This window comes from Mauremys reevesii, linkage group 10, assembly GCF_016161935.1.
Source record: "Mauremys reevesii isolate NIE-2019 linkage group 10, ASM1616193v1, whole genome shotgun sequence".
In the NCBI taxonomy this organism is placed as follows: domain Eukaryota; kingdom Metazoa; phylum Chordata; order Testudines; family Geoemydidae; genus Mauremys; species Mauremys reevesii.
This window is the reverse complement of record NC_052632.1, coordinates 40,091,261-40,116,179: the sequence shown is the minus strand read 5'-3', so window position 1 is coordinate 40,116,179 and position 24,919 is coordinate 40,091,261. Positions and strand designations below refer to the sequence as shown.

The 24,919-nt window shown below is 55.0% G+C and overlaps 1 protein-coding gene across 1 annotated transcript in view; it reads right to left on the bottom strand.

Moving 5' to 3' along the window:
- Positions 1–24,540, bottom strand: part of LOC120373432 (adhesion G protein-coupled receptor E3-like) — a 28,281-nt gene extending 3,741 nt beyond the window's left edge. Inside the window, exons 1-17 of the mRNA XM_039491832.1 lie at positions 24,510–24,540; positions 22,874–22,930; positions 21,624–21,761; positions 20,881–21,036; positions 15,966–16,097; positions 14,803–14,870; positions 11,916–12,011; positions 11,033–11,210; positions 10,375–10,494; positions 9,481–9,680; positions 8,646–8,837; positions 8,304–8,495; positions 7,536–7,771; positions 6,294–6,360; positions 5,432–5,523; positions 4,997–5,165; positions 4,773–4,880 (exon numbers count right to left, since the gene is read on the bottom strand). Of these exons, the coding sequence (XP_039347766.1) occupies positions 4,773–4,880; positions 4,997–5,165; positions 5,432–5,523; positions 6,294–6,360; positions 7,536–7,771; positions 8,304–8,495; positions 8,646–8,837; positions 9,481–9,680; positions 10,375–10,494; positions 11,033–11,210; positions 11,916–12,011; positions 14,803–14,870; positions 15,966–16,097; positions 20,881–21,036; positions 21,624–21,761; positions 22,874–22,930; positions 24,510–24,540 (2,232 nt within the window). The remainder of the gene's footprint in view (positions 1–4,772; positions 4,881–4,996; positions 5,166–5,431; positions 5,524–6,293; positions 6,361–7,535; positions 7,772–8,303; positions 8,496–8,645; positions 8,838–9,480; positions 9,681–10,374; positions 10,495–11,032; positions 11,211–11,915; positions 12,012–14,802; positions 14,871–15,965; positions 16,098–20,880; positions 21,037–21,623; positions 21,762–22,873; positions 22,931–24,509) is intronic.
- Between the last annotated feature and the right edge of the window lie 379 nt (positions 24,541–24,919).

The window sequence follows — 24,919 nt, the reverse complement described above, 5'->3', positions numbered from 1 at the left end:
ACTGGACGCAGTACTCCAGCTGTCGCCTCACCAGTGCCAAATAGAGGGGAATAATCACTTCCCTCGATCTTCTGGCAATGCTCTTACTAAGGCAGCCCAATATGCCGTTAGCCTTCTTGGCAACAAGGGCACACTGTTGACTCATATCCAGCTTCTTGTCCACTGTGGATCCTGTTTTCATGTATTTCTTTGTCATCTTCCCCATTTCACTGAGATTATAGAATGCATGCTATGTCACTTTAAAAAAAATAATTCTTCATGATTCTAAGCAGTATCTATTTGGACTAGCTATTCAATTCAATTCATTATACTGGTGTTCAATGACCACCAGTAGAGTGTTCAGCAGAATTCAGACACACACAAAATAGCTCCCTCCACGAGCAGACAAAACAATTTAAAAAGCTGGGGGGCTGATGCAGCATCCATCATAAAATTAAGTCAGCACATACTTAATTACAACATATTACAAAAATAAAATATCTGATCCTGCACCATTGAAGTCAACGGGAGCTGCATAACCAATTTAATGGTTACATCATCAAACACATGCAGAGCCCCATTGAACCCAATAATAATACATGTGAGAGAGGTTATACATGAGAGTCACAGTTACAGGATGATGCCCTTAGGCACAATTCTCAAGTATGCTTGAGGAAAGCTACCTTAAAACTCCAGAGGAAGGAAGGTCCTCATGTGGATGCCACTAGTATATCCAACACCATCTCCCAGTCCCTGAGGACAGCAGATATAGTGCATGGGTTAGTTATTCCTAAACACCAGCAATCTCCAAGTGCCATTAACAAGCTAGCACAATTTACACAGCCTTTGGGCTTCTGTAATTTATACTGGGGATTGCTCCAGCCGACCCCAGAATTCAGGGAATCAGAAAGTTTGTACTATCCCATAAGGTGGACTGAGTGCTCCTAGGTATCTTAGCTGCCTGTCTCATACTAATCACCAGACAGCACTTCGCTTCTTCTTTGATAGTTCCTGTTTGAGATCAAGGCCATGGCTAAATTCGCACAATCATTTAGCTTTGGTACCATAATCGAGATCAAACCGTCTTTAACTTTTCAGAGAGAAAGGAGTCATGTCTCCACGTAAGGGAAGGAAGAGAAGTTTACATGTAACCTCCAAGCTGAGCATTAAAGTAGGCATTATAGTTCATGTTTGCCCCATCAGGATTAACACCCTTTATTTTTCACAAGAAAACAGAAGATTCTAACCAAGACAAAATCCAATTTTAAGAGTTATTTGAACAATCTGTACATTCCAGAAAATCCTATTCATATAGTAAATACATCCACATTTTTTTATTTTGCTTAATATTAAAACCAACCAACTGGTCTAACACTCTTGCACTGACAACTTGGAGGAGTTCTTTATTTTATTTACAAATAGAAAGTTGTCTACATTTAACAATATATCTAACAAAATAACACTCTGACTGTGTGAGGAAAGGGCAGCAGAACTGTGCTTAGCCTGCCCTGAGTGATGCTCACTTGCTAAGCAGGGGGGTAGGGATACCAAATCCCCTGAGAGTGAGAGAGAAAGAGGGTGGGGACAGGTGTCTGTATCCGGGGGTGTGGGCTCTGCCTAAAGAGTCCTAGACAGGGCCGCCCAGAGGGGGGGCAAGCAGAGTTTTTTGGGGCCCTGGAGCAGGGTCCTTCACTTGCTCTGGGGGCCCCGGAAAACTCTCTCGGGGCCCGGAGCTTCTTCGCTGGCGGGGGTCCTTCCTCTCTGGGACAGAAGGACACCCCCCCCACCGCCGAATTACCGCCGAAGCGGGACCCGCCGCTGGAGTGCAGTCGGATCTTCGGCGGTAATTCGGCGGCGGGGTCCTTCCGTTCCGGGACCCACCGCCGAAGTGCCCCGAAGACCCGCGGTGGGGGCTGCACTTTGGCAGCGGGTCCCGCTTCGGCGGTAATTCGGCGGCGGGGGGCACTTTGGCGGCGGGTCCCGGAACGGAAAGACCCCCCGCCGCCGACTTACCGCCGAAGCGGGGCCCCCCGCCACCCAAGACCCCGGGCCCCTGGAATCCTCTGGGCGGCCCTGGTCCTATACGCAATTTGACCCTCTCCCACCCCACTGTGTAAAGGCAGAGCTGATCAGACACACTGGAGCGTCATTTTTAACAGGTTTCAGAGCAGTAGCTGTATTAGTCTGTGTCAGCAAAGAGAATAAGGAATACTTGTGGCACCTTAGAGACTAACACGTTTATTTGGGCATAAGCTTTCGTGGGCTAAAACCCACTTCATCAGATGCATTCAGTGAAAAATACAGTAGGAAGATATATATACACAGAGAACATGAAAAAATGGGTGTTGCCATACCAACTGTAACGAGAGTAATTAATTAAGGTGAGCTATTAGGTGAGCTATTATCAGCAGGAGAAAAAAACCTTTTGTACTGATAATCAGGAGGGCCGATTTCCAACAGTTGACAAGCAGGTGTGAGTAACAGTAGGGGAAAAATGAGCCTGGGGAAACAGTTTTTACTTTGTATAATGACCCATCCACTCCCAGTCCTTATTCAAGCCTAATTTAATGGTGTCTAGTTTGCAAATTAATTCCAATTCTGCAGTTTCTTGTTGGAGTCTGTTTCTGAATTTTTTTTTTTGGAGTATTGCGACTTTGAGATCTGTAATTGAGTGACCAAGGAGGTTGACGTGTTCTCCGACTGGTTTTTTAATGTTATAATTCTTGACGTCTGATTGGTGTCCATTTATTCTTTTGCGTAGAGACTGTCCGGTTTGGCCAATGTACATGGCAGAGGGGCATCGCTGGCACATGATGGCATATATCAAGTTTTTTTTTATCCTGCTGATAATAGCTCATCCTTCCTTCTAAATGGAAAAGTACCAGGTTTAAGATGGATTTCATTATCAGGTGACATGGTCACATGTCACTGTAAGACTCCTAATCTCCATTCCCCATGGGCTGGCCCACATGTACACAGGAAGGCTTTCAAGTAACTAAGGCCATTTACAACTGATTGTTTCTGGAGCACCCTTAATGGCCTCCACTTAATATATTTTTCCATCAGTGATACAAGTTTATAGCTTAGTCTCCTAACTCCAGATATAGAAATAACACATGCAAACAAATAGGATGAACACACTTAGCAGATTACAAGCTGTCTAAAGACACCATCCAAGGGGTATTTAGCGTAAAGTATATTCCAGTTATGTCCTATACAGAAGCATATTTCCATAAAGCACATGGAGGGCAACATCACAGGGGTTCCAGCTGGTTCTGTTTTGTACTGGAACCCCTAGGTGTTGACCCCAGCCCTGGTTGCTGCCGACTCCACCTGGCAGAAGGGTTAGTCCTGGCAAGAAAAGCAGAAAAATGACAATAGGTTCCAAGGCCACTGAGAGTGTAATGTGCGAACTGGTGGGTTGTCTCTGGGAGGGGACACACAAAGCCCCAGGATCCTGACCCATTGGGATAATGGAGCCAAGAGAAATTCTTCACAATGCTGACTGCTCATTGGGGATGATCCGTCTGCACTGACAAGGTTTCAGTCCCAGGGGACAATCTGATAAATTCAGCTCATTACACTGCAAGAGCCAATGCCTGCCTAGTCCACAGTGAGTGACCCCTGGAGCTCCCAGGAGAGCCAAGGGAAGGGAACGCGGAGGTGCCAGGACAGGACATTCTGTTCTGGTGCCTAAGACATCTAGGATACCCCTTGATAGTGACCGACTGTCACTGACACTTGCAGTGACATTCCCAGCTGGCTCATAACCAATCCTGAGTCATTCGGAGGACAAAGCACCTTTACAGCAGTGATGAGACCCAGCTAGAGATGACTGTGTCACAGGCTGGTATTGGAGCAGAGCAGAGGACCTCTTACCATCAGGGCCGGCTCTGGCTTTTTTGCCACCCCAAGCAAAAAAAAAAAAATTGCCCAGGGGCCGGAGCAGCAATCGAGCGGGGGTAACAAACCTGCCAGCCAGTGGAAACAGCAAAGGGGGGAAACCAACCCACCGGCCAGCAGGCTGGAGCATCAAAGGAGGGATCGGGAAACCTGCCGGCCGGTCGGAGCAATGGGGGCCCAAAACAAACCAGCCGACCGGAGCAGCGAAGGGGATGGCGCGAAACCTGCCGGCTGGTCGGAGCAACGGGGGGGGGAGGGAACAAACCTGCCAGCCAGCCGAAACAGCAAAGGGTGTGTGGGGGGGAAACCAACCTGCTGGCTGGAGCAGCAAAGGGGAGGGGGAACCTGCCAGCTGGTCAGTGACGAAGGGGGCGGGGGGAAGGGATGAAACAAACCTGCTGGCTGGAGCAGCGAAGGGGGGGCGCGAAACAAACCTGCCGGTTGGAGCGAAAAGCGGGGGGGGGGCGTGAAACAAACCTACCGGCCGGAGCAGTGAAGAGGGGGAACAAACCTGCCGGCCGGAGCAGCAAACGGGGGGCAGCGGGAAACCTGCTGGCCGGTCGGAGCAGCGAAGGGGGGGGGGGGGCGAAACAAACCGCCCAGCCGGCCGGCCGGAGCAGTGAAGGGAAGAAAAAATATAAAACCAAAAAGAAAAAAAATACCTGAGGGGCGACGGGAGCGCGGGTGCTGGGGGACTCCAAACCCTGCAGACCCCAGGCAGCGGAGTGCACACTCCAGCTAGCGCGGGGGGTGGAGAGAAGGGGGGCGGCCAGGGCTTCCTTAAGCGGGGTGCTCGCGCCGCCTGCTGGGAGGGCTCCATGCCGCCCCTTGGAATCTGCCACCCCAAGCATCAGCTTGCTCGGCTGGTGCCTGGAGCTGGCCCTGCTTACCGTGTTGGTGCTGGTGGTGGGGACAGCAGACATGGACAGATCGGATGTCTGAGATTTCGTGCTGAACATTCGGAATCCCTTGATCCATCTCCTGTACTCCTCTCTCACCTGGAGAGTGAGGGACACAGTCACTGCACTATGTAACTAACTCTGAGAAGATCAGACATGGCCACCGCGAGGCTGGTGAAGGTGCTGGGTGGGCGCTCACAGGCTGTGGGCGTTACCTGGCGATTGAGGAGACAGTGCACCAGGAAGATGAAGGCTCCCTGCAGGCTGTTGACGATGGTGAATAAATATGCCATGACAGTGGCTGCTGGGCCGAATTGGAGGAGACCCGGGCTCCATGAGCAACCCAGAATGAAGAGCTGGGCAATGGCTTTAAAGGTCAGTAACCTGGATAAAGGCAGTGGAGAGATCCCATTACAATAACCCTATGGAGAGCAATTGGGTCAGGAGGATCCAGGCAGAGTGGGGTGGAGCTACTGACCCCTGCTTTCCTATGTGGGACAGGGTTACTGTCAATGCAAACACACTGGGAATTCATTCCCATGGACCCTAGATAAGCTGTTCCCCTCCTGAAATCTCTCACACCCTCCGGTGCCAAGGACTCTCCAGTCCAAGGCATCTGACCCTCCAGGATTGTTTTGTTGCCTTCTCACCTGTAGTCTCTGAGGGTGGACACATCTGCATTGAGGGAGGAGAGTTTGTTTCTGAGGATCCACAGGGTCAGGGCAAAGAACGTTATATTTATCTGTGGGAAGAGTGGGAAATATTTCCCATAAAACATCCCATCTGGGGCCGGTGACTCCAGCCAAGGCAGAGAACGATCCCAGGGGACCGAGCCAAACACTGCAGAACCAGGGAAGGCTAATTTCTGGTGGGAATTATCCCCTCTTCTGTAATATCCCCTGGCAGCTCTCAGTCCCTCCCCATGCATGGAGCTGACAGCACAACCGGGGCTGAGATGGATCAATGGTATCACAGAGGCCAGATGCTGCTCAGAGTTCAATATGGAGCCTCTCCAGTGCAGTCAGGAGTTATTTTGGGTTTACACTGGTGTAACTGAGAGCAGGATCTGGCTCAGAGATTCCAGATCCTGCCTCTAGAATATTTCCTGCCACTTCCAGGCTGTAACAAATCCTCCGCCCTGCAACTTCCCCAGGGCGTAGGAAGGAATATGTAGGGACATTTGTTTCCCCCCTACAAAAACCACTGCAGAGTAGAGCCCTCTCCCTTCCTCATTCCTTGGGTCATTAACTCAACTAGACCAAACTCTTCTGTCTTCACTTGGCAAAACTCCTGCTGACGTTCCTGGGAGCTGGGCCCGAGTAACGGCTGCAGGCCTGGGGATACAGCACAGGGACTCATCCCGGGACTGACCACAGCAGATGAGCCAGGTGGGACCTAACTGGGTCTGTCCTTGTGTTTTATGGGCCATGTTCCCCTCCCTGCTTCACTGAAATCAATGGGGTTGCAGAGGTGCGAGGAGAATGGGGCCCTGTGGTTCTGTGAGGTACCCACCATGATTATGGCACAGACTGGACCCAGGAAGCTCCAATGAAAGCCTCTCTCCGGGCTAAGCCAGCAGCTACAGGGAGGGAGGAAGAAGAAGGTGACTTTAATGGGATTACTGCCGTTTTTCAGCCCCGGGGGCAGAGAGGGGGTGTCACAGGGCAGCTGGCTCTCAAAAGCGAGATGGATCTCAGCCTGCCTGTGACATGTCCGACTCTCTTGCAGGTAGCAGGCTAACGGCCCTTCCCATCTACCTCAGCATCTCCTGCTTTCAACCACCACTTCCTCTTCCACCTCCTCACATGACCCTTTCTGGTGGATGGGTGCAGTATTGATGGAGGGCCAGACATGCAGCGGAGGGACATTGGCCTACCTGCACTGAAGGAAGTGGAGCTGCCCTGATTTACACCAGCTGAGGATCTCGCCTGGGGTGTCTAGAACACGCCACACCCTGTTTTAGTGGAGTCGCTCACTTTAGAGAGGGGATGCTCAGGGATTTTCACACAGTAAGAAGGTGCATTTGTTTCATAGAATCATAGAATCATAGAATCTCAGGGTTGGAAGGGATCTCAGGAGGTCATCTAGTCCAACCCCCTGCTCAAAGCAGGACCAAACCCAACTAAATCATCCCAGCCAGGGCTTTGTCAAGCCTGACCTTAAAAACCTCTAAGGAAGGAGATTCCACCACCTCCCTAGGTAACCCATTCCAGTTATTCACCACCCTACTAGTGAAAAAGTTTTTCCTAATGTCCAACCTAAACCTCCCCCTCTGCAACTTGAGACCATTACTCCTTGTTCTGGCATCTTCTACCACTGAGAACAGTCTAGATCCATCCTCTTTGGAACCCCCTTTCAGGTAGTTGAAAGCAGCTATCAAATCCCCCCTCATTCTTCTCTTCTGCAGACTAAACAATCCCAGTTCCCTCAGCCTCTCCTCATAAGTCATGTGCTCCAGCCCCCTACCCACCAGCCCCACAAACTCAGCCTGGGACCTGGAGTCAAGCTGGGATCTTTCTGGCTTGTTCTTCCGCATCATCAGTGGGGTGAGGAGTGTAGATGGCTGACGGGGGCAACTCAACTACAGCGCTGAGGCAGCTTAGTGTCCCTGGGGATGGGAAGGGTCCCAGGGGGACATTCAGCTCCCAGGCAGGGCGAGCCAGGAAATCTAAGTTCAAGTCAGACCTGGGGTGAGCCGGACAATTGCATGGAAGCCACATCCCAGCTCGCCTTCGGGATGGGTGCTGCACGTACTGTGTGGAAGTTCCGTAGCCACTAGGATTCACCACTGCAGAAATAGCCACCACCAGGGCTGGGAATCCGTAGCCGAACGGGTACATGAATCTCTTCTTGAACCGGCTGGCGCTGGTGTAATTCACGACCTGCAGGTTCCTGACGGTGAGGAAGAGGTGCAGCCCCTCCAGGAACATCCAGCTGAAGCAGGCCAGGAAGAGGTAGTGCAGGAGGCCAGCAATGACAGCACACACCACCTGGGGGAAACAGAGAGCCCAGGGCACTGCGGTGGGGAAGGGAAATGCTGAGTATGGGGAGACCTGCCAGGGCGGGGGTCACACCGGGATTCTTGTTAGCACAGCTCTCCAGTTATAGCGCTCCGTGACCCAGAGACGGCAGGTTCCTCGGGCTATGGAGGGTCCTGCGGGTGCACATTGCTGATGCAGGAAGGGAGCAGAGATTAGTGGTTAGAGCAGGGCTCAGGGGATCCAGGTTCTGTTCCCAGCCCTGCAACAGAGTCCCTGGGTGACCATGGGCAAGTCACGTAGGAGAGGAATCGAGACACAGGGAGACTGTGACATAAGGATAGAACTGGCTGAACTCCAGGGTTTGGGGACACTCAGAGCACTGTGCCCGGTGTGAAGGGGCCTAATGGGATGGAAACATCCCCCCAGGAATCCCTCCTGTGTCCTGCACAGCCCAGAATCCGGGAAGCACAAGGGGTTCAAAGCCACACACCCCAGCCCTGCTGAGAGTGGAGGAACAGAGCAGGGGAGAATCAGGCCGTACCCGATTGCCAGTGCGGGTCACCGTGGTGAGGAAGAGCAGGTCGGCCAGGAAGAGGCAGAGGCAGAGCTGCAGGTGGAGGGAGGTGCTGATGTTGCGGATGGAGCGGCACAGGAGGAAGGTGAGGATGGCCAGGAAAAGGCACAGCAGGGAGAGGGTCAGTCCCACGTAGGTGATGATGGTCAGTGAGTAACTCTTTTGTAACACAGCAAAGGGAGAATCACCAGTGACCCCAGCCCAGCCCTCTTGGCTCCAACTCAGCCTTTTCCCCAGCAAAGCCTCCAGTCGCTCCAGGGAGAGCTTTGCCCACGGCTGAGTGAGGAGCTCAGGGTCCAGCCCTGTGACCCGAGTCTCACGGTGAGATACCATCACTGTGGTGGGAGCCATTAGGACGGCGAAGCTGGAGAGATGGTCACAGCTGCAGGTGGTGTGAGTGCTGTTTGTGTGCACGGCAGTGCAGCCGTCCGAAGACCAGCTGCTGCTCTCGGCCACCACTTTCCAGTAGACGCAGAGAGCCTCTTCCTCCTCTTTTTTGGCCTGGAAACACAACAGAATTATCCTCATCCTCACAGGACCACAGAATGTCGGTTCTGCTATCACATGTCTATAGCAAACCCGAGGCCATGACAGCTCCACGGCTCTCCCCAGGCAGCCCCCAGCGCCCACTGGGGCCATACCGGTGACAGCGGAGAGAGAACACAGATCCTGCTGCTCCAAAAGCCCAGGCCCTGCTATTGGATCAAAAGGGAAACAAATCCTTGCTAGCCATTAGCGCTATGAGGAACCTGGAACATGGCTGAGCAGTTCCGACAGCATCCAGCAGACGGCAGTGCTGTGTGCACACATACACATAGGCACCCTAACCACTTCATTACTGTATCAAAGTGTTTCATGCGGATTTCCTGAACCACAGGCTCTAGAGAAAGTGGCTTTCCAGTTATTCCGGCTCAGGGGTGAGCTAGGCGGAGCTGTTTTCCTAGAGCACTTTGCACAGCCCTGTGTCGCGGTGCGACACCTGGTAACCTCCTCCAGTAACACAGCCCCAATGCATCAGGAATAAGGAGGCCTCCTCTTCTCAGGACCATCAGGAGCCAGAAAGGCAGCACGGTCCAAATGCCCAGCAGGAGATGGCGCCTTCTATAGGCCCCTCTGCAAAGCGAGAGGCTCTTCCATCACACACCTGTCTGTGGCGCAGGGTGAAGTTTGCGGGTCTGGAGAGGTGAACGGGGCTCCCGTCTCTGACGGCCCCACTCACCACCCTGGAGTTGAGGTGACTCTTCTCCAGCTTCCCACCAGCTGGTAGATTTCCCTCGCTGAGACGTTTCGCACTGATGATGGAGTCCAAAGTGGAGTAAGAAATAAAAGCAGCAGCCCCCAAACCTGCTGGGAGAGGAGATGATCCCTCGTTAGGGAGCTGGGGACACAATGGCAAAGAATGAGCCGGCCGGGTGCCCAGGGGGTCACAGTGAGTCTGTGGCAGATCTGGGAATGGAACCCAGGATCCTGGGAATGGAACTGGACTGTGCTACCTCCTCCCTTGGAGCTGCCAGAAAAGTGTCCAGCTGGAAACGTTGAGCTGCAGGAATCAGAGATGAAGATACGGATTTTCTCAGCGAGACCAGGAGAGGGGCTGGCCAGGGATGAGCTTCCCCTGGTGCTGGAGGATTCGGGGCCCTGAATATGGCAGCTGAGGGTACACGATACCCTGGTCCCCCACATCTCTGTTTGGGGGTCTAGCTAGACTAGTGCGTCTCTGCCCTTTCCATTCTCTGGGCCCACTTCATACCAGAGACCCTCTCATGAGCCGTCTCCCCTCTGCACCCCCAACTCCTCACTGCTCGGGGCTCAAGCTGTGGGACAGCCAGGAACGAAGGTGTCAGCTCCATGGCCACAGCCTGAGAACCACTGGCTCAGCCAGCAAGGTGCACTCCAGGGCTAGAGACAGAGGCCGGGCTGGCCTGGGGATCCATGGGGAGGGAGGGAGGAAGTGGGGAACCCAGACTGGGGTTCGGTGCCCGGGAACCGCTCTGTGCCATGGTTTGGTCCCTGGGTGTCTTCATCCCCAGGATGGTACCTTGTGTGGCTGCCCCGGTGACTGTAGCACAGTGCACGTCCATCGTCTCCTCGTGAGCGCTCAGCGTGAAGACCTCGCTGTGCTGGCTGCAGTTCCCTGTGACGAGCCGCGTCTGGATCGCTGCGGGGGGGTGGGGGTGAGGAATGACAGAGCCCCTCGCTGTGAAACCACTTCCCTGGGAATCTGTCCATTCTGGGCCAGATCCACCCCCCTCCCACTCCGTTTGGAGCCAGGGGGCTTCAGGGCTCTTTTGCACTATGGGAGGTGGAAGTTTGGTGCCCCCTCTGAGTTCCACTGATCACCCCCCATCTCCCCTCCCCCGATTCTGGCTGTGTCTCCCTGGGGATGCTGCATCCCCAGCAGGGCAAGTAGTGGGGGTGAGGGGAGGCGCCTGGCTCAGCGTGGCAGCCACTAGTGGTGAAATGCCAAATATTACATTTAAACCCCTCTTAGGCATTGCTGTTGCTCCTGGGGGCACTGGCGGGGCTGGGTTATATTTCCTGGTGCAGGGGCCATGCTATTCTGTGTCTGTACTGAACACAGGCTCACATCACAATGGTATATAGGCTCTAACTTCCAGTGGATTTGGGGCATAGTGTGTAACCCGTATCTCATGGCAGCCAGCAGGTGGCGCTGAGAGCCACACGTCCCCCCTTACCCAGAGACTCTGTCGTCACGTTCTGTGTTGTCCTCTCCGGAGACCGGAGCGCAGTGGCCAGCGCGGCCAGTTCCACGCTCTGCAGCAGGACCGTCACGGCCGACCCCACCTCCCACTTGTCTCCGCCATCCCAGAGGGAGGTGCTGTTCAGGAGGGCATTGAAACGGAGAGTCACGTTCTGGGGACAGGAAAGAAAAAGCCCTGGGAGCGAGGAGTCCGGGGGTTCAGGTGCCACGTCCCCTGTGTTCCCAGGGTTGTGTCGGGCATCACAGCCAATGCCAGTTCAGGGGGCTGCAGTGCTCTCAGAGGCGGAGCCCTTTACGAAGGGGTCCATTGACGCTGACTCAGGGCCCCACTGGGACCTGAAGCTAACTGGGGCTAGAACCCTTTGTCCTTCCTTCTTCACTCCTGCTCCCCCATCCTCCATCCTTCCATTACAGATGCCAGGGAACAACATTGTCACAAGCCCACGGTTTCCTAGGCTGTCTCTATGCTGCATCAGGCAGCTGCTTAGAAATGTCTCGCAGGGCAGGGATAGGACACAGATCCTGCTGCCTGAAACACTCAGGTCACTGACGGATGAGCTGAAGGAGAATCCCCATTAACTGTTAGCAGTATAGCACCTCTGATGAACAACAACAGTTCTGAACACTAGAGGGCACATGTGGGTGGACAAACACAAACTTGCACTCACACAAACACCACTAGAGGGTGCACCCCCCCTCCCCACGGCAGTGGAGGTCACAGATCTTGTCTGAGGAGTATCTACATGTCTCCCTCCCCTCCAGTGAGACACCTAACCTGGCACAGCAGCACGCAGGGCTCTGGGGCACACACAGGGGCACTAGTCTGCAGGGCACATTCCAGGGGTGGAGCCTCTCACCTCCAGTGATAACGTCACACTCCCGTCTCCACACGTGGACATCAAAATGTCTAACGTTGAATTAAAGAAAGAGCAAAAACTGCTGCTCCACTTTCCCTGCAGAGAGACCCAGGGCAGAGGGTGAGTTCTGCAGGTGCTGAAGGGCGACCGACACTGGTGTTTGCCTTATGCAGGGGCCTGATCCTGACACCCCCTCATTGAGTGAATAAAGCTTTTATATCAAAAGTGTCCAGGACATATATGATGATGCTGTTCATAGAATATCAGGGTTGGAAGGGACCTCAGGAGGTCATCTAGTCCAACCCCCTGCTCAAAGGGGGACCCATCCCTAGATTTTTACCCCAGCTCTCTAAATGGCCCCCTCAAGGATTGAACTTATAACCCTGGGTTTAGCAGGCCAATGCTCAAACCACTGAGCTATCCCTCCCACCACAGTGAGAAGTTCATGTGGAGAAAGAGAAAAGTTTCTAGTAATAGCTGGGCTACATCAAGGCTTGGGACTAAGCCCCTTTTTGTTCACGTCGGTGCTGGATACATTGACAGAAAGCAGCCAGAGAGGAGTCCCCTGGCACCTGCCTTTTGCAGATGATGTAGTGCATGTAGGGGAGAGGAAAGAGGAAGTGAAAGAAGATGCAGAGAGACATGCAGGTGCATATTGGAAAGAAACAGCATGAAAATCAGCAGAAGAAATCAGAGTACATGATCTGTAGATTCAGTGCTCTCCTGCAAGAAGACAATGGGTGTGTAAGTCTGGGGACCAGCCACTAGCAAAGCTACAGAAGTTTTAGAAGGTTCAATATCAATTTGCAAACACCTAGAAGATAATAAGGTGATAAGTAACAGTCAGCATGGATTTGTCAAGAATAAATCCTGTGAAATCAACCTGATAGCTTTATTTGGCAGGGTAACAAGCCTTGTGGCTGGGGGGAAGCATTAGATGTGACGTTAGTGAGGTTTTTGACACTGTCTCACGTGACATAAACAAACTAGGGAAATACAACCTATATGGAGCCACTTTAAGGTAGGTGCATAACTAGTTGGAAAACCATTCCCAGAGAGTAGTTATCAGTGGTTCACAGTGAAGCTGGAAGGGCGTATCAAGTGGGGTCCCACTGGGATCAGTGCTGAGTCTGGTTCTGTTCAATATCTTCATCAATGATTTAGATAATGGCATACAGAAAACACTTATAAAGTTTGCAGACGATACCAAGCTGGGAGGGCTTGTAAGTGCTTTGGAGGATTGGACTAAAATTCAAAATGATCTGGACAAACTGGAGAAATGGTCTGAAGTAAATAGGATGAAGTTCAAGACAGATAAATGCAAAGTTCTCCATTTAGGAAGGAACAATCAGTTGCACACATACCAAATGGGAACTGACTGCCTAGGAAGGAGCACTGCGGAAAGGGCTCTGGGGGTCATAATGGATCACAAACTAAATAAGGCCTGGTCTACACTACGAGTTTATTTCAAATTTAGCAGCGTTAAACCGAATTAATGCTGCACCCGTCCACACAACGAAGCTCTTTATTTCGATATAAAGGGCTCTTAATATCGATATCTGTACTCCTCCCCGACGAGGGGAGTAGCGCTGAAATCGGTATTGCCATTTTGGATTAGGGTTAGTGTGGCCGCAATTCGACGGTATTGGCCTCTGGGCGGTATCCCACAGTGCACCATTGTGACCGCTCTGGACAGCAATCTGAACTCGGATGCACTGGCCAGGTAGACAGGAAAAGCCCCGTGAACTTTTGAATCTCATTTTCTGTTTGCCCAGCATGGAGAGCTGATCAGCACAGGTGACCATGCAGAGCTCATCAGCACAGGTAACCATGCAGTCTAAGAATTGAAAAAGAGCTCCAGCATGGACAGTACGGGAGGTACTGGATCTGATCGCTATATGGGGAGAGGATTCCGTGCTAGCAGAACTCCATTCCAAAAGACGAAATGCCAAAACGTTTGAAAAAATCTCCAAGGCCATGATGGAGAGAGGCCACAATAGGGACTCACTACAGTACCGCATGAAAGTTAAGGAGCTCAGACAAGCCTACCAGAAAACCAAAGAAGCAAATGGAAGGTCCAGGGCAGAGCCACAGACATGCTACTTCTACGCTGAGCTGCATGCAATTCTGGGGGGGGGGGGCGCCACCACTACCCCACCCCTGACCGTGGATTCCGAGGAGGGGGTAATCTCAGCCATGCCTCAGGATTCTGCGGATGGGGAAGATGAGGAGGAGGAGGAGGAGGACGATGACGATGACGAGCTTGCGGAGAGCACACAGCTCTCCGTTCTCCCCAACAACCAGGATCTCTGAAGTACCCTCCCAACCCTCCCAAGGCATTATCCCAGACCATGAAGCCATGGATCACAAGCTAAATAAGATTCAACAGTGTAATGCTGTTGCAAAAAAACCCAAACCTCATTCTGGGATGTATTTGCACAGTAGTTCTCAAACTTTTCTACTGGTGACCCCTTTCACATAGGAAGCCTCTGAGTGCAACCTACCTCATAAATTAAAGACACTTTAAAAAAAATTTAACACCATTATAAATGCTGGAGGCAAAGCGGGGTTTGGGGTGGAGACTGACAGTTTGCGACCCCCCATGTAATACCCTCATGACCTTCTGAGAGGTAGCAACCCCCAGTTTGAGAAGCCCTGTATTAGCCCAAGAAGACACAAGAAGTAATTCTTCCGCTCTACTGGAGGGATGAGGAGGATCAAGTCCCAGCGATGAAAGAAACAAACACAGAGTTGCCCTGATCTTGGATGGGGTTTACAGGGGTCACTGTTATACTAACAGCAAAGGTTTTTGTCTGGGAATTTCTGTATTGGTGGTAAAAAACACAGGGCAAAATCCCCAACAAATGAATGATGGGTTCAAACGTACCTGCAGAGAGAAATTCCTGCACGTCTCTTTGATTCCCTCGAACTCAGTGCTGGAGTTAATGCTGGGGACTTGGAGCGATGGGAAGAGAGGAGCAGACATTAGAGTTTTCATATCAGATTTTCATCTCAACTCACTCCTGCCTGGGGAAAAATCCCCTTCTCTTTCCAGCCCCACTGGCTGCTCTCTGCACACATGCTAGTCCTGCGCTGCCAAGAGTTTAACATGTGGCTGCTACAAAACTCCCTCCCTTCCTCCCTGTCTCACTCTGTCTCTCTCTCCCCTCCATTTACACTCTGCTTTGCCTGTCCCTGCTGCTCCCGTCTCTGAGGCTTCTTGACTTGTTTCCATCTACTCTGCAGAGAGACTTGCTGGGTACAGACGCCTCTGCCCGCTGGGGGGAACCCACCTTTCCACATGCCTTAGCCCTGCTGCGCTGCCGACCAGGAGCTGCCCAAGGTAAGCGCCACCTGAGCCCCCTCTGGCACCCAAACTCCCTCCCAGAGCCTGCATCCCACTCCCCCTCTTGCACCCCAACCTCCTGCCTGAGCTCTGAGCCCCATCCCAGAGCGCCCCCGCACTCCAACCCCATTCCCCAGGCTTGACCTGGAGCCTGCACCCCCTCCCGCACCCCAACCCCCTGTCCCAGCCTGGGGAGAGTGAGTGAGGGTGGGAGAGAGTGAGCGAGGGAGGGAGAGGGATGCAATGGGTGAGGCAGAGCCTCGGAGAAGGGGCAGGACAAGGGGGCTTGGGTTTCTGTGATAGACAGTTGGCAACCCCAGGGAAGAGACACCTGGCCCCTGGCAGCCCTGCTCACCCACTCCTGGCCTGGCTCTGGTGTAATCCTGGCCTGGCCCTGGCACAGCCCCTGCTCCGCTCCCCAAGCCAGACCTGGGCACGCTGGTGGCTGTGGCGCTGAGACAACCAGAAACACCCCAGTGGACGGACAGGCTGGGCTGGGGGCGGGTGAGAGCCTGGAGGCTGAGCCCTCCCCGACTAGGGCTGAGACCCAGAGGGACCCCGTCCATGGCGGGCAGGGGGCTGGCGCAACATCCCAGACCAGTTCCCAGCTTCCTGCCCCCTCGGCCAAGACCTCTGCCTGTGTAACCCCAGGCCCTGCCCAGCCCCCCAGGTGCCCCCTCCATGCCCCCCGTGGCAGGACCCACCTTGGCACAGGGTTGTGTTCCTGGTGGAGGGGACGTAGCCGGCCCAGCACTCACACCGGTAGCTCCCGATGGTGTTGATACACATGGCGTTGGGGCCACAGACAGCTCGGGTCTTGTTGCACTCGTTGATGTCTGAGAGGGGAAAGCGGGGGTGGGGAGGTGTCACACACAGCACGGCTGGGGGCGCACGGGGGCGAATGACCATGGAGGCACCTCCCACCCATTGCAGGGGGCGTGGTGTGTTGGTCAGTCTGTCTGCTCCATCTAACCCCCCCATTCTATTCTCCTTTCTTCCCTGCTATTTGCAGGGCCCCAATCCCTGCGGCACAACCCCTCCCCCACCCCCAGATCGGGGGCCCAACCTTTTCCAGACCAAGATCCTGCGATCCCCTCCCTGCACCAGCCCTGACAGAGCGGGGTTAAGGGGGGGCCGATCAGCCAGTTAAGCTGCAAAGGGGAAGTGACTCAGGCTGCGTGCAGGGCGCTGGCTAGAAGGAAGCTCGCCTGGGAGGGGACAGTTGAGGCTTCTCTACAGCCCGAGGGCTGGACCCAGTGGTGGGGGCCTGAGGCGAGGGGGCTAGGAAGCCCTGAGGGGGGGCTGGGAGCCTGGAGGAAGGGTTTCTCTATCAGGCATAGGACAGCGGGGTCTGGCTTTGAAAGGCTCCACCAGAATGGGGATCACAGCGTGACCTGGCCGGACGGCTGAGACACGGGGCAGCCGCGACTCCGGGTGCCGCAATGGTGGAGGAGAAGAAAGGGGGCGCTGAACTGGAGGTAGTCACCAGAAGGGGGCACCATGCTCAGCGTTACAGACCCCAGCCCGATGGGTCCCCTCCCCTTTCGGGATATACCCAGCCCCGCCCCTCCCATGGAGCACTAGGAGAAGGGTGGGTGGGCTGCACCCAGGGGAGTGCAGGGGAATTGGGTGATGTCCCTTTAAACTAGTTTGTTTGCTCTCTGGTGGCTGTCACGGGGGTCTATGGCAGAAGCCCGCAGACCCCCGACATGCAGCACGGCCCTGCATGGCTCGTAAATGGGTTGTGTGGAAGCCAGCTGGATCCAGGGGATCCCCCTATTCCTAACACATTCCCGGATCCTGCTGTGACCCCCTGCCTGTGGAAGCCGAAGCCGGAAGAGACCCACCCAGCCTGACCCCCAGCATAGCCCCAGTCGGAGTCGCCACCCAGCGGGTCACCAATCTGGCCCAAAAAGGAGGGGACTTTACTGCCCTTGCTGGCTCCTGGGGCCTTTCACCGCTGTGGAGAGTCTGATCTGACAGACGGGCCCCGCCCTGCCCAGGCACAGAGAGCCCTGCCGTGATCTAGCCAAACGCTGGAGGGCCGGGGACCTGCCAGGCTGCCAACGTGGGTAGCGCCAGCTGCTGGGCAGAGGGGGCTACACGGGGGATGTCGAGGCTCCATGGTGCAGCAGGGTCACTCACCCCGTGCAGGGAGTGGGGTTTTCTATCTAGGGACCTGGCCTGTACATGCAGAGATGCACCCGTTCCGGCCAGCCAGCCCCTGAGGAGCCTGCAGTCCTGTCTGGGGGCAATGAGAGATGGAGAAGCAGAGCTGGGACGATCTCTGACTGCAGCTGCAGTTTAGGGGGATGTTGCAGCTTCAAATGACATCTCCAATGCCTTACACTTGTGCCTTGGTGGAATTAGGCAGCCTGGCAAGAGACATGTCGACCTTCAGTCCCAGGGCTCAGTTTCCAATTTGCAAGACAGGATGGGAGTCAGAACAGACACTTTGCCAGGCTGTGGTGCAGAGAAAGAGCGAGACCTCAGGGCAACCTGGTTAGTTTCACCATCCATGAATGCTGGTTAGTGTCAGAGATCCTGGTCAGCTCAGTGACGGTGCATTAGCAGCATCGCCAACGCCAAGCAATCAATAAAGCCCAAACCGTGAGCCAGGCTGCAAAAAAGTCACGAGCTTGGTTTAAAAATCACAAGATTTTTTTTAAAGCCATTTTGGCTTTGTTTTATAAGTCACCCCAGCGTAAAGTTTGGCAGTTTTTCCTCCACCATGAGATCCAGGCCCTGATTTTGATTTTAGACAAATGTGGAATCACGTGACTCCAGAAGGTGGGGCTTTAAGGCAATGCCATGCGTTAACAACACTGCAGAAAAGCCAGAAACATCATGCCTTTGCCATGACTGTGTCCAGCTCCTGTTGTACCTGTGCAGATCTGAGATGTATCCTTTTGACTCTTCCCAAATCCCCAACTGCATTTACATATGTAACGCCCTGGCATGTTGATGCAGTTGCCGTGAGGCTCACAGATTGTGGCGTTTCACTGGCACTCGTCAATGTCTGCAAGGAGACAGAAAGCGCTAGGCCAGGCTGATCTAGGAGCTGGACCTTGGGCACTGGGGGACGCTGCTGGGGGATAATCCAGGCGTCCGACATGCACCGTGCGCTGGGGAGATGGGGCTGGTTAGAGCCAGGAGTTCAGTGACTGGGCCAGCGAATGGGATTAAGTGGCTATTGTCCAGAATGAGCTGCTCCAGCTGGGAAGGGAAACGCAGCCCTGCCGGGACACGCGCCTGCTGCTTGCTAAAGCTCCCAAGCGGATCTGGCAATGCCCAGTGCCGCAATATCAGTGCAGACAGCAATGCCTGAATGAGCCGTCCACCCCTGGAGGGGACAAATGGGGAGCTGCTTTGGAGGACGGGGATAGAGAATAACATGAGGGCTGGTCTAATGCCTGGATATCAGTCATTGGGGTGACCTCCTCTGCAACCCACGAGCTGCCCTGGGCTCCCCCTTGCACACAGGACAGTGTAGACCCAGAGGGGTTCAGAGACAGGCAATGAGAATGATCAGGGGCCTGGAAAAACCTCTAGGGAGAGAGATTGAAAAGACTGAGACTGTCACCTTAGAGTGAACGTAAGAGGGGACGGGTTAAGAGTCTATAAATGATTGACGGGGACAGAAAAGGGAGATGGGGAGCTTCTGTTCTCCCCACCTCATAACACGAGAGCAAGGGCCAGTCAGGGAAGTGAGAAGAGGGGAAATTCGGAACGGAGCCAAGAAAAAGCTGTTTCACGCAATATGCGTTTAGCCGGTGGAACTCCCCACCACAGGAGTCACTGAGGCCAAGAATTTAGCAAGATTTCAGGAGCAACTGGACATTCCTACGGATGATGAGAACAGCGAGAGGGATCATAGTTAAAGGGCACAAACGTTTGGGAAGAGAGAGAAAACCTCCTGCTGTGTGGCTTCAGCCCAGCTGAGTATTAGAGACCAGGAAGTGAGGGCAGATTATCCCTCGGCTGCCACTGCAGAGCTCTTCCACTGTCATCTGCAGCATCTGGCTTTGGTCTGTTGGAGCCGGGATACCAGGCTAGATGAGCCTCAGCTCTGATCCCGTCTGTACTGTGCAGGTGCCAGCGTTACTTGTGTCTCAGCCTGGCTGGTGCCACGGTTTTGTCTCTTCAGAGGCTGAGCTGCTCCTGGGGCAGACTGAACCCTGTCAGAACCTACCGGCTGCCTCCTCCGCCCTTCGACCCTGCGACACTCGCGGTTTCTCCTGACAGCACCAAGGCAGCTGTGTGTTTCCAGAACCTGCTTTATTCCGGAAACGACGTACAATTGGGTCCCGCCCCCGAAGGCTTCCCAGAGTCCATGGGGGATGGGAATGGAGCTTCCAGTGTCCTTATCCATCCCGTCCTGGTGCCATTGGGATGTTTATAGTGGGTAGCGCCGCAGCCGGGGCCCTGTGGTGCTAGGTGCTGTACACACATCCAGCCACAGCACAGCCACTGCTCCAAAGTGCTTTCCCCAGCTCCAACGCTCTGTCTGCTGGAGAAGGGGCGCCATGCGCTGGGTTCTCAGTGGTGCGGCCAGAGCTCTCCCCTCCGTCAGGCACACGGGTGTCCCGAGGCCTCCAAACTCACTCCGAGTTGCAGGGAGCTCTGAGATTGGGTGTCTCTAGGGGCTTAAGTACACGGGGAAATTGAGGGTAACAGCTCCTGTGGAATCGCTCCCCATTCGGACACTATGGTCTGGAATAATCAGTGCGCTTCCAAAGAGAACAGTGATCGCCATCAATCCCCCCCGGGGCCAAGCCCTAGGGATTCTCCACACGGCTCCCGATACCAGTTATCCCACGCGGCCTGGGGCTGGCGCAGGAATGGCTGGGCGAGGTCTCTGCCAGGGGAAGCGTTTGAACCAATGGGCCCCTGAGTTCTCCCAGTGCTACGGGTCCGGTGCTCTGCGCCCCCCCAAACGGGGGTGTAAAGGGCAGTTTCCATGGGAGCGGCCGTCTGGGACTTGACACAAGCTCGAACTACTGGTTGAACGTTGCAAACAAGGGCCTGGAACGCCCCGGCCCCTTCTCCAGTCAGGACGCCCTGGCTGCCTAAGGGGGCATAATGGCCCCCCTAGGAAACACCCTCCCACCCAGGGGGCTCCCTGTCAGTGTGGGGTCGGAAAAGGCTCTGCTCCCAGCCCTGAGGGAGGGGGCAGATTGGGGGTGTGGCCGGGGTGCCCTGCGCTGGGGTTATTCCCTTCCCCCCAGGCCCATAGGGGGCAGAGCGCACTGTGCTGTACGTGGACCATACACGAGGCCCCTTCCCAGGCTCAGGGGCACTAGCAGCCCAGATGCTGCGTGCTGGGGCCAGCGAGGGTCCCCTCCCCTCTCCCCAGCACATCTCTGCAGCACAAGGAGTTTGCTCCGTGGGTCTGTTTCTAACCCCGAGGGTTTATTCCCCATCCAAGCGCCGGGCAGAGGGGTGAGCCCGGCCCCAAGCTCTGTGGGAGCAGGCGAGGGTCACGTCTCATCACAGCCTCGCTGACGGCCTCCGGCCACTGCCAAAGCTGGCAGCAGCCCCGGTGCAGCCCCAGGCCTGGAACGAGCATTTGTGTGTGCGAGGGGGAGTTCAGTAGGTGGGGGCTGGGGGGAAGCTCACCCTGGCAGCTGTTCTCACTCGCGTGCGTGAACTTGGCTTTCCCAGAGCTGGGCTCGTAGCCATCGATGCAGGTGCAGTAGTAACTCCCAGGCACGTCTTTGCAGTTTGCATTGTGTCCGCAGTCTGCCTGGCTCAGCCCCAGACACTCGTTAATATCTGTAATGCAAGAGGGGACGCTCTGTACAGTCCTGGCAGGGAGACGTTTCCCGTATCACTCCCCAGCCCCTCGCACTGAGCTGGGTGACAGGACCCAGGCAACCGGGGCCCTGAGCGGTTAGTGATTAAGGGCCTGATTCTCAGTTACCCGTTTCTGCTGCTGCAATGTCAGAAACAGCGCCCCCACCCCGAGCCTCCTGTCCCAGGTACGGGGGGTTCGGCCCCACAAACACCCAGATCACCCATGTGAGGGGACGGGGGGAGATGTCCCCCTGCGGCTTCAGGCTCCCTGTGTGTTGGGGGAGGGGTGACAAGCTGCCTCTCCTCTGCCCCCCTCCCTCCTCAGATCCCTGCATGGCAGGAGGGCGGGGGGGAGTATTGTCAGGGCTGCCCCATTCTGCTACCGTAGGGCCCCTCTGCCCCTGGACACTCACTGGCTGATTAGGGCCCAGGAGGGCGGCCCTTACCTGTGCTGCTGCCCCCCTCTCCATTTCCCAGCCGGACTGAGCAGCCCCAACAGGCCCTGGCCCTTAATGCCCAGCTCTGTCCCAGCCCCTCCCCCCCAGACAATGTGGGAGCTCCGTTACCGTCACAGGTCTCCGTTGTGTCGGTGAAGAAGTGATTCCCCCTTGGCTGGTATCCATCCAGGCAGGTGCAGTGGGTGCTGTTCACACACTTGGCGTTTGCTGGGCACAGAATATGGCTGTTGCAGTCCCCAGTGGTACCTGCAGGGGTGGGAACAGCTGGGCAGGGTCAGCCAGTGCAGAGCGGCTCCACCCCCCCCCCCCCTAGTGGGATCGACTCCTTTCACACGCCCCATTCGCTGATTCTCATCCCTGGGCACCTGGCAAACAGCTCCGACGCCATCCACTGCCAGTCACCATCGTCTTTACTCTCATTCGCGTCAATTTCAAACTGAAACCCCGCTTCGAACTGGAAAATGGGAATTTTTGGTTTTGAAAATTATTTCATCTCCCCCCACGCAATTTTTTCCCCCGACTAAATCCAAATATTCCTCTAAACCAAATCAGCATTTTCTGGCAAAAAATGGTTCCTTGGGAAATTCCTGCCCGGCTCTGCTCTGGATTGACTGAGAGCGGAATCGGGTGCGAGGCCAGTTTGGATCCATGACCCAGATAGTGACCTGCCTACGGGGGCTCCTGGATCCTTTAGCTGCCCAGTGTTTGGGGCTCCGTGGGATCCGTCCCTCTGACCAGCATGAGGGGAAGGATCCCAGCGCAGCTTAGCCGGCTGCAGGGCTTGGGATGGGAACAGACAGAGCAGGGTGGGTGCAGCACTGGGGGACCCCAGTGGGTCAATGGAAATTTGCCCGAATCCCATCTTGGGATTCACAGTAGATCTGGGCTCGAGGCACAGAGTCCGGATCCCAAACACTCCCCAGCTGGGCACGTGGGTCCCAGGTTTCAGGCCAGCCCGATTTTGGGAGTGGGGGAGGGGGGCACCTACAAATGCCACTTCTAACGTCTGAGCCATCAGAGGTTTGATTCGGGCTGGTCAGTAACCCGGCCCTTGGCTACAAAGGAGATCTGCCCCTCACTCCAGCCCCCAGTGTAGAGCCCTGGGCACCAGGGTCTATTCTCTGCTGGCCACGGGACTGGGAAGGGAAGGGGAGGGCTACACAGGAGCCTTCTCCTCTCCCCTGCATGCGCCCTCCGTGCTCTATAAACCCACCCCAAGACACCCACACCAAGGGGCTGCTCCCAGCTCAACAGACCCCTGACTCTGCTCTCCTCCCACAAGGGAAAGGGGGCGGAGGTTGGAGACCCTGGGCAGCCGGGAGTGCTGGGGAAGGTTAGCCAGGAGGAGTCAGCCTTACCTTGTACCCCATGATTCTGGGCCACGGTGTCCCACAGGCACAGGGCGATGCAGAGCCCTGGAAGGCAGAGACAGGGTGAGGCACCGTGGGCAGATGGTAACCGCCACGCAGCTGCACACACCCACAGCTGCCCCTGTCCTGCCAATCCCGGGCCAGTCAGGGCCCTGCCGATGGTGGAATTAAAAATGCAGAAACCTGGTGCGCTGGGAAATCAGCCCCAGCTGGGATCCCTGGTCATATTTTTAACTGGTTCCAGTTGGGAACTGGACTTTTGGCCAGGGTAACTGGGTCTTTTATTGTGTGTATGAGCAACAAAGACCAGGAACCCCCATTGTCAGGGCTGGATTTATACTTAGGGCGCCCCTAGGCACAGGGGCTCAGTGGTCGTCCCCCCTGGCTTGGAGCTCCGGGGTCCCTCCCACCTGGAAGCAGCTGGGAGCTGAAGGGTTCCCCTGCTGCCCGTAAGCTCTTAACCACCACAGGCGATGGTAGGACACCGCCACATTTTACTTTTAGGTGCCCTGCGACCCAGTGCCCCTCCGCCCTGTGCCCTCCACCCCTTCTGCCCAGAGCTGCCCCATGAACTCCCCCTGAGACCCACTCTCCCAACCCCTGCCCCCGGCCCGCACTCACTGGCCCCCCGGGAGGTGATGCTGTCTGCCGGGTAGAGGGAGGAGCACTCCAGAAGTAGGGGTGTGTGGGGCCGTCTCCCCCTCAGCCAGCCCCGCCCCTTGCTGGGACCCAGGAGCAGCAACATTTGAATTTTTAGGTGCCCCATAGAATGCGGCATCCCTAGTACCTCCTGTGCCTAATTGGAAATGCGGCCCTGCCCATTGTGCCGGGATGTGCCCAGAGCCCACAAGCTCTTCCCCAAAGGTGGGTGAAAGGGCTTGAGGGTACCCCACAGGGAGGAATTCCCAAGTGCTCCTTCCTGAGTTCAAAGGGTTTTTTTTGCATTTGGGTAGTGGCAGCATTTACTAAGCCAAGGTCAGAGAAAACCTGTAACCTGGAGGGTGTAATACAAGCCTGGAGTGGCAAGTATTAATTTTTTAAATCCTTGCAGGTCCCACTTCTGCACTTGAGGTGCCAGAGTGGGGATTCAGCCCTGACCCCATCTTTGACCTCTCGACGCTCTGGTCTCATAGTGAGCCCATCTCAGATGAGCCCATCTCAGCCAGCCCCAGGAATCTGGCCCAGTAAATCTAAGGGTGTTTCAGTGAGTCTGGATGGAGTCTCAGTTGGTGCAACATGAGCACTGGAGGGAGCAGAGGAAATTGTATGTTACACCAATGTAGCATATGCCTAGGTGTAAACTCTAACTCAAGGAGACATACCCAGGCTTGCTCTGACCCAGCTGGCATGCAAAAAATTGAAGCATGGCCGTGCTTGGGCAAGTAACAGGAGAGGCTCCCTGCCCCGACTACGATCCAGTCCAAGACCACAGATACGCCCTCAGGGTGGCCAGTCCCTCCTGCCTCCATGGTGACATTTCTATTTCTAGCTAGATGAGAGCTAGCGTGACTGTCTTCTTCAGCTGGAATATTCACCTTCCAGCCCCAGTGCAGACAGACCCATGGGCCCCTTTGGACTTTCTTAGCCCCACCCAAGTTCAGCCCAAGGACTTTGTTCCACTCACCCAGTGGATACATGTCACCGCGGGTTCCCATGGTGGCTCAGACGCTGTCAGGGCAGGTCGAGATCTGAGGATTCTGAGCTTTGCAGCCTCCTTATCTTTGAGAAATTAGACCGGAAGCCAAGTCGATTCATGTCCTGTTGCATTATATCGTATCAACCAACAGCACTGGACACAGGAAAGCACTGTCTTCTCAGCATGCCCTGTTCTCCTTCCCTCTGCCCTTCCACTTCTCCCAGCCCCAAAAGCATTTACCTTGCTGAGTACCTATGGGGGAAACTAACCACAGTGCAGAAGGCCTAGCATCACTTCACACAATCACTGAAATGTGGAGTTGCAAGGGACCCCAGGAGGTCAAACAATCCATCCCCTTGAGCTGAGGCAGGGCCAAGTGCACCTAGACCATCCCTGGC